Below are 9,356 nucleotides of genomic sequence, written 5' to 3'. Positions count from 1 at the left end.
TGAGTGAGTCTATAAGGGGTCCTTTTTATCAAGCTGCGATAGGGGTTTAACACGCGTAATATCACACGTTAAACTGCCTGCCGCGCTAACCGCTAACGCCTGCAGTGAGCAGACGTTAGTTTTTTAGCCGGTTAGCACGGCTTGATAAAAGGACCCCTAAGTCTTACCTTTATTCTGATGAGAAGGAAGCAAGAAGAAATATGACTTAGCAGAGAACAGAGAGTTTTTTTTCTTTTTCTTTTTAGCAAGAAACGATATAGGGAGGAGAAGAGGATCTAGGCAAGTATAAAAAGTATAAGAGCAGAAATATGAAATTCTGAGTATCTTAGCTTTTAGAAGCTTACAAAGCAGCTTTCTCCCATAGCACTATCCCAGGAAATGCAGGTCTAACTTATCTGAGTCCCACTCAACAGAGCTCCGTTTTGATATCTTTGTCAGGAGCGGAGACAAGTCCTTATGATAAAATGTGGATGCAAATAATTCTTTCTGTGATTACAGAGGACAATGAATCCCATGAAAGAAACTCTCCAGAGCATAGCGCAATCAAACCGAAAGACAGAGCTTAGCACAGACAGACAAATCAAACAAGTTTGATTGCACTAAGTTCTGGAGGGTTTCTTTCATGGGATTCATTGTCCTCTGTAATCACAGAAAGGATTATTTGCGTCCATGTTTTCTCATAAGGACTTACTTGTCTCTGCTCCTGACGAAGATATCGAAACGGAGCTCTGTCGAATGGTGATAGAAACCTAATGGGACTCAGATAAATTGGACCATATTTACAGTCACAATTTTTCGATGATTTTTGTATTTCCAAACTAATTATTCAGGTTATTCATCAGACAGTTTGGGGATTTAAATCGTTTGTTCTTTTTTCCTCACCGAGCGTCTGCTTAGCTAATATTTTTGTCATTCAGTATTTTTGATTATATTTGAAAATAAATCTTTTAAGACACAATGATGTACAGGGCAGGGCTTATTTAGACTTTCAGTCTGGTGTTTGTCACCTATGAGCTTCCTGCCCGGGATCAAACAAACCAAGAATTATGGTTTTTGCCAGTACTGAAGTTTTATTAATATCTGCTTCACATTCAGTGTTTGTTCTCAGTGGGATTCAAAGTTATTGCCAATTGTTTTTGATTGAAGCTGATTATGGAAAGACACATAGGGATGGGTTCAACAGCTACTCCATCAGTTGGGAAGTACGAGTGCTGGGCAGACTTCTACATTCTATGATTTGAAAATAGCAAGGACAGATCAAGATAAGGCAAGTGAATTTTATATCACCTTCATGTCATATGCTAGGAGTGTAACTCAGAGGGGAAGGGCAAGAAGCCTTAAGGTTGTCACCAACTAAAATGTTGTCACTTTGCCACATTGTTCTGCGGTTCTGACCACCTTGTTGGGTAGACTGGATGGACCATGTAAGTCTTTATCTGCCAACATTTGGATACTTTGAAGGATGAAAAGTATTAATTTTCAACATTCACACTCTTTGAGGTGGTAAAATTCACTCTTTCTCATGGTCCATCCTTGGTTTCTCTGTTACCTTGAAATGGGCCTCGTGTTCATTAACAGATTACAGCTGGAAGCTGGAATGGGATCCCCCATTAAAGTATGTCAGGTACTTGCAATGGACCCAGACTGGCAACTGACTCACATGACTCTTCTGTTATATGCTAGACACCCTTTCACATGTCTCCTCCCTTTCATATTCACTCATTTCACATTAAGTAGCCAACAGGGGCATTTCGACCTTTTGTAGCACCACTGAACCTCCACAGCCCTCGCTCTACACAAACACGGAAGAGACAGACCCTGCTCAACAGTTTACAATCAACTCAAGACACAAAAACAGGACAAATAAGAGATTGGGAAGTTTCATTTATTATGAAAACAATCAAAACAACATGAGAATTAAACACATGAATAAGATTTAATGACAGAGCTAGAAGTTTTCCATTAACTAACACAGATTGATTAATGTCAAACCTTACCTGAATCTACACATTATTGTGAATAGTGATTCTGCTAAAAAATAAAATCTGTGAAAACATTTTTTTATTTTTTATTTTCAAAATGATTCAATTTAACATATCACACAAAGTAGCAACTGGAAATAAAGATATATAAATGATTCAAAGATCGAGACAAGCAGAGTTCCATTGGATGCGTGTTACCCTGATAGTCAGACCCTAAAGCACAGACCTCTCCAGGTACTTTCTTTCAGCCCAGTGCTCTGATGTAGCTCAGCAAAGTTTGCATTGTGCAGTTGGCAAAACCTCACAAAAGCACATTCATTTGAAAACATCTTATCAAAATCTTAATAGATTGCAATTCTCCTTCCCTCATTGTCAGTGACTTTGAAAGGATATCAAATGAGCACTGAGGGCTGGATTCTGTACAGGATGCCCAATCTCAGAGGCCGCCAAAGCAGCTTTTGAGAATCGCACACAGCCATCCTATATAGAATCATGTCTGTCCTCAAAAAAAGACACCTAAGCCCGCCTATCACCATGATTCTCTAACCAGCGTCCGGTTAGAGAATCGGGTTGCTGCTGAGCATATTTCACTTTGTTTTCATTGTAGTTCATTTATTTAATTATTTGATTTGTGATATTTTTCACCTTTGATTTATTGCACACATCGGGTGCCCTGTGATGGTGTGCGGGTGGGGGTATGTTACCTCTACCTGACTTGTGAAGCGTTGGAGCTTGTCTCCCGTCGCTGCTCGCTCACACTGAGGGCACCTAATATAGGGTATTGTCCTGTCCTTCATCACGTTGTTTTACGTGGGGTGTTCAGGTTGGTCCCTGAGTGGCCCCCTCCTGAACCTTTTGACTGTTCTGCCTTTTTGTGGTTTCTAGCTGAGCATATTGTGGCAAGGGATCTCCCTGCGGCAATAAATTAGCAGCAACCTGTCCCCTCCTCCTCACAAAGACTACCGGCAGGAGGGATACCCAGAACGTCCTGCCAGAACCCTGACCCCCACCCCCTGAACATCGATGGCAGGAGGGATGCCCAATCCCTCCTGCCGGAACCCCCCCTTACCTCCCTCGCAAACATCACCAGCAAGAGGGATGGCCAGTCCCTTCTGCAGGACTCCTCCCCACCCCGTAAAATAGTCCCTCTCCTCCACTCCCCCCAGCTAACCCCCAACCGGACTTTCCTTTGCCCACACCCCTGGATCCCCCAGCCCACCCAGAATCCCCCTCCCCCCCACACTTTAAGTTGATGGCTGGCCAGAGGCATCTTTCCTGCCTCCAGCGGGGTGGCTCACCTTCACTCGAATGGCGAAACTGCCCCTTCCCAGTGCATCGTGGGATAAACTAGGAAGGGGCCTTAGGGATTGGCCCGGGTGCTTAAGGTCCCTCCCATAGGACCCATGGGAGTGATCTAAGGGATCTGGCCAATTGGAATATTAGGCCTACGGGAGAGGACTTAAGCGCCTGGGCCAACCAGGGACTAAGGCCCTTCCCTGGTGCATCCCATGATGCACTGGGAAGGGGCAGGCCCATCATTCAAGTGAAGGCAGGCCAGCTGGCTAGAGGCAGGAAGGATGCTTCCGGCCAGCCTTCATCATAAGGTAGGGGGTTTCCGGGTGGGCTGGGGGGTAGGTGAGGGGAAGTCTGAGGGGGGGTTGGCTGGGGGGTAAAGGAAGGGGTCTTCTCTACAGGGTGGGGAGGTGTCCAGCAGGAGGGACTGAGCATCCCTTCTGTCAGCGATGTTTACAGGGGAGGTGGAGGGGTTCCAGCAGGAGGGATTGGGCATCCCTCCTGCCAGTAGTCTTCACAGGGGGAAGGGAAGGGGGGATTGCTGCAGCTGCGACTGCTAAACTTATCGCAGCAGGGAGATCCCTTGCCACGATAAGCTCAGCAGCTGCATCTACTTGAAATGTAGGCCAGCATTTTGCTGGCCTACATTTCAGGTGCCTACTGTGAGCGTAGGGAGGCACGTATGGCCGCCTTGGCTTGCCTAAGGTTGTCTAAGGCCACTTCCGGGCGAAGCCATGCCCATGCCTAGCCTTAGGCAAGCTTAGGCGGGCCTAGGCAGCCATACGCGCCTCCCTAGGCTCCTGTAGGCGCCTACAATGTAGGCGGCCTGTTTTATTCTTTAAAAACATGCGTCCTGATTGGATGGTTAGGCAGCAGTAGGCCGCCTACAATCGGGATGCTGTTTCTAGAATTTGCCCCTGAGTACACCATGCTCATAGGTTTCATTACAAGGCACCACCAATGTACACAGCTCTGTACAAAGGCTATAAACAGGAAAAATAAAGAAGAAGCATAACAAGTCCCTACTCTGAAGGGCTTAGAGTCCAGCAAAACATGAAGCAAGTCAACCGATGTGGCTACATATTGCCCTAAGGCTTAAAGGGGATTCCAACACGCTTTCCCCTAAAAGCAGGTTCTTCCCAAATCAATACAGTCAAGCAGAAAGACCAAATGCTATGCTTAACATTTTAGGCTCACTGCTGTCTTGTCCCGTGGACACTATCACGTCTGCTACGATCTCTAGATGGCCATCATCTGTCATTTCCTGTCCCTCAAAGAGCCCATAACACAGCTTTTCATTCTTTCAGGCACCAAAACGATGGAATGCCTTGTCTGCTTACATCCGCTCAGAACAACAATTTCAATGTAATTTCAAGCTCTTTATTTCCGTTCTGAATATGGGTTCGCAGGGGTCTGTGGGCCTCGGTCATGACTAGAGTGGTTTCTTTTTAAATCTCCTCCTTCCTTTGCTGACTGTATCACTAGGTGCTATGAGATATGAAGGTCCTATATTAATTATAATTCTTTCATCAGAGTGAGAATGCTCAGACTCCAGAAACCAGTGTCGGAGTGACAGCCGTGATCATGAGGAAAATTCCGGTGATGAGCTCAGGGGATATCATGCTGAAAAGGAGACGGCCACCTCTTGGAGCTGTTAATGAGAAAATATGAAAGTAATGATAAATATCGATAAAGAAATCTGTTAAATCTAAAATTCAACTGTACCATTCTTATCCAAATTGCTGTAGTCACTATAGATAATTCACTTTATCTGCAGGATACAGAAGTTATATTGGTCAAATCACAACTCAACAAACAATGATTTGTGCAGGATCTCAGAATACAGGAGATACTCTATTGGTTGCCTTTATAAGCATATATTGAATTTACAAAAAGTTGTTTTTATTTATCAGATTTTAAGAGGTCAAGGATCAGAATACCTTACACATATGGAGGAGCATTTTCAATATAGCTTCAATATTGTGACAGGGATCCGGCTAGGCCTAATAAAGCCAAGGGAAAAGCTCCTGTAAGTATCACTAAAGTTCCAGTGACTAAGTGAAAGAAACATCCTGGGTATAGTGGAAATCCTGTGCACAATGTCAAGAGTGAGCCTGCCCCTTTAAAAGTTCACAGAGCTCAGGCAGGAACTAGAAGGACAGGGCTCTTTAAGAATTTAGCTGACTCTGCTGTTAGGGGGCGTGGTTGCTGGCCAAGTCTCCCTTTTTCTGAGCTTCCCTTGTCAGAAGGAGAGGAGAAGCAGCTGGGACTGGAAGCTGAGAAGGAAGTCAGCTAGAGCAGCTAACTTATGGCCAGCACAGGAAGGTTCTCACAAGGATTGGGAAATGGAAAATCCTGAAGTACAGTCTGAGGTTTGTGATATGGACTGGCTGGAGAGCAATGTTATGTCTCATGGGGAAGAGCACCCCATGGAATGGGAGTAGGTTTGGGAAAGCCTGAATTTTCTTTTCCTTTATGAAGAGTTTTTTTCTTTTTGGAGTTTTGTGTTTTGAAAGTATTTTTGTACACTGTTTTGAACCTGTGCTGGGAGCTACAGAATTTACCTTGATCTTCTATGATTGGAAAGAGTGGCAAAACCTGTAGAAGAACCGGCCTCTCTGCTCCTACTAAGGGGAATTGCTGTTTAAGGTTACCACAAACATAATTAGTGCCAATACTGTTAAAAGCCTTATATCCTAAACCATTACCAGAGGCATGAACTGTTCTGTCTTACCTTGAAGGTGGCATATAGGATGAATTGGGTTTTGTATTATTATTATTTTGAACTTATTTCTGAAAGCACAGCCGGTGCTGGGATTAGAACTGGCGTGTATGAGAAAAGAAGCAGCAGAGAAAACTGGAATGTCTGGTTTTTTATTGATGCCAAATTTTGACCTTTTTGGTTGGAACTTTCATTGATGTTCAATAAAAGTGTAATATTTAGACAAACCAGGCCATTTTGGTGTGCAATTTATGGGAGACACCAGGCAAGCTGTGTTCCACCACCTTTATGCTCGCGCCAAGACTAGGATTCTGCGGAGCTACTAGGCCTCGCCAGGATCCCGGTCCCACAATATATAGAAATAAAAGAAGAACTATTTGGATGGGTTTTTTTTGTTTTGAAAATGAACTCCATGATCAACTACCCAATTACCACAAACCAATTATCCTTTTACCAAACAAATTTGGTTTAAATGTACTTTGGTTAAATTCATTTTTCTTTGAGGGTAATGAAATCTGGAAAAAAATTCCCACAGCATATTTGAGCTACAACTTCTTATACTTCTTTTTATGTAGGTTATAGTTACATTGTTTATTGTTTTATTCTTATTTTATTTTTACTGTGTTTTTGTGTTGATTTCTTGCTTGTATGCCATTCAGAATCCATGGTAACACTGGGTGGGTTACAAGCACCCAGAAAAGAATTGAACTAAATTCTGGGTTGGTAAGAAACAACGTAACAAGTGGTGTTCAGGGTCTTGAAGTTGAAGTTCTTATAACGTTCTTCTTCTGGATTCTCCTCTATAAGTTGGTTCAAGGTTGTATCCGTAGGAGCTTCGTCAGCCGTAAGCCCGAGGTCATAATGCCTTTGTACAGATCCCTGGTGAGACCCCATCTGGAATACTGTGTACAATTCTGGAGGCCACATTACCACAAAGATGTGCGGAGAGTTGAGTTGGTTCAGAGAATGGCCACCTGGATGGTCTCAGGACTCAAGGATCTCCCGTATGGGGAACAACTGGATAAGTTGCAGCTATACTCACTCGAGGAACGCAGAGAGAGGGGGGACATGATCGAGACGTTCAAATATGTCATGGGCTGTATCGAGGTGGAGGAAGATATCTTTTTTCTTAAAGGTCCCATGGCAACAAGAGGGCATCCGTTGAAACTCAGGGGTGGGAAATTTCATGGTGACAACAGAAAATATTTCTTCACCGAAAGAGTGGTTGATCGCTGGAATAGTCTTCCACTAGAGGTAATTGAGGCCAGCAGCGTGTCAGATTTTAAGAAAAAATGGGATTGGCACGTGGGATCTCTTCATGGAGGGAGTTAGGGGGTGGGACATTGGTATGGGCAGACTAGATGGGCTGTGGCCCTTTTCTGCCGTCAGTTTCTATGTTTCTATGTTTAAGGTTGGTGAGTAGTTTCAACTTTCAAGTTTATTAGGTGTTTATATACCGCCTATCAAGGTTATCTAAGCGGTTTTACAGTCAGGTACTCAAGCATTTTCCCTATCTGTCTTGGTGGGCTCACAATCTATCTAACATTCCTGGGGCTATGGAGGACTGAGTGACTTGCCCAGGGTCACAAGGAGCAGTACGGGGTTTGAACCCACAACCCCAGGGTGCTGAGGCTGTAGCGGTACCAAAGTAACAGAATCTAACTGGTTTTCAGAGTCCTTGAACTTGAAGATCTCTTAACATGCTTTATCTGATTTCTCCTCTAAATGTTTGCTCTGTAATTGTAGTTACCTTCCTTGAAGAGACCGTCCTTTCTCATTCAGATAGCTAGAAAGCAAATTCAGGCTGAGAGGAAGAGGAAAATGCGGTAAGCTCTTGTATGAAGGAGAATACACTGAGTAAGTCCTTGTATGATACAGGTGAAGCACAGTAAGTCCTTTAGATAACGCTAAAGGCGAAGAGATCAAACCTCAAAATGGAAAAATTCTCTCTCTCCTACTTTAATAAATCAGTGTATTAAAAGTCTAAAAAATGATTTATGAGACATTTCTGACTACACTTATCAGCTGTCATGAGCCAGGAGAAGTGAAACTTATGACAAGCAAAAAAAACAAGCAAAGATCCAGTTCTTCTGCCTGACAACATCTGTTATGATATCATAAAAGGATGAAGCATATATAGAATTCTCAAGAATATTATTTAGCAAGAATATATCATGTGATAAAAGGGCACAGGGGCAAGGCTTGGAATTGCTGATATGGTAGATTGAAATGGCATATGCGGGAAAAGGATAGGTTTTCTGGTAAACAGGACATGCATATGGTATGACACAGATATTATGAACCAATTAATGAATTAACAAATGTAATGACATGTAAGAAATAACTAATAAAGATTTATCATGTGATTTAGACCAACGTGGTGCTGGCCACCAAGAAATGTATAAAAATAGGCCTTTAAGAGGAAGTAAGCAGAACAGACATCAGAGGATCCTCAGGCCTGAAGATCACATTCTGTTACTCTATATGCTGAATGATTTATTCTTGTAAGCTGTTACTGATTTGTTAATAAATATACTTATTGATTGATGCCAGTATATTGAGTGTGAGGTCTCTATCTCGGGGTAGGCCTAGACAGCTGGCCGACCTCAAGGCATCCAGTACATCGAGATACCACCAGCCTTCAGGTCCTCTAACTAGTGAGGGGTCTATCCTGTTTTTGGAAATAAACAATAGAAATTCTCTTGGTTTCCTCCTCAGGAGCAGAAGTGTAACAACAGTTGGCCAAAATATTCATTAACACTTAAAAAAGGGAGGTGAGTGGTGCACCTGGGAAGAGGTCCCTGTCTACCGCAATGCTAAGTCTTCTGGTTCCTAGTACCAGATTCCTATCTACCACAGTGCGCCACTGCTGGCTGGGCCTCGGGTGAGAGTGGTTCACTGTGGTTGCAATTAACTACAGAGCCGTTGCCCAGTTCCAGGAGGGAAACATTTTGGGTTTATATGTGAAAGAAATTAGGCATATCAAGGATTGAATAACTATAAATATGAAGGTAGTTCTCACCAGAGCTGGAGCAGTATTTGTAGGTTGTGTCAACTTTGGCTTTTGGACCTAAAACCAGAAATATTTCTATTTATAACATATCTGAGAATGAAACAATGAAAAGCTCTAACAGACAATATTCAGCTGTCACTACCAACATTTTTATACAGGGTGGTCAAAAAGCCTTCAGATACTCAGTGCCAGTATCCCAAAAGAGGCCAGAGCTGAATATCTGGATAAGATGTTGGCAATGGAATGTATCTGAATAGTTGCTATATTCAGTCTCTAATGCTGATAATTCTGGACAGCCTTATATCAGGTCACTATTCAGCCTGCTACCGTCAGTGCTTTTAAAAGT

At 43.1% G+C, this 9,356-nt stretch overlaps 1 protein-coding gene across 6 annotated transcripts in view; it reads right to left on the bottom strand.

Moving 5' to 3' along the window:
* Positions 1 to 4,076: 4,076 nt before the first annotated feature.
* The window catches only part of LOC117363171 (ecto-ADP-ribosyltransferase 5-like), a 71,546-nt gene continuing 66,266 nt past the window's right edge, over positions 4,077 to 9,356 (bottom strand). For all 6 annotated transcript variants that reach the window (XM_033950530.1, XM_033950532.1, XM_033950534.1 and 3 more), the window contains 2 exons: positions 9,020 to 9,067; positions 4,077 to 4,926 (listed from right to left, as the gene is read on the bottom strand). In XM_033950530.1, coding sequence (XP_033806421.1) covers positions 4,820 to 4,926; positions 9,020 to 9,067 — 155 coding nt within the window. In that variant the 3' untranslated portion in view covers positions 4,077 to 4,819. The remainder of the gene's footprint in view (positions 4,927 to 9,019; positions 9,068 to 9,356) is intronic.

Source organism: Geotrypetes seraphini, chromosome 6 (assembly GCF_902459505.1).
Source record: "Geotrypetes seraphini chromosome 6, aGeoSer1.1, whole genome shotgun sequence".
In the NCBI taxonomy this organism is placed as follows: Eukaryota; Metazoa; Chordata; class Amphibia; order Gymnophiona; family Dermophiidae; genus Geotrypetes; species Geotrypetes seraphini.
This window is presented reverse-complemented; position numbering and strand designations above follow the sequence as displayed.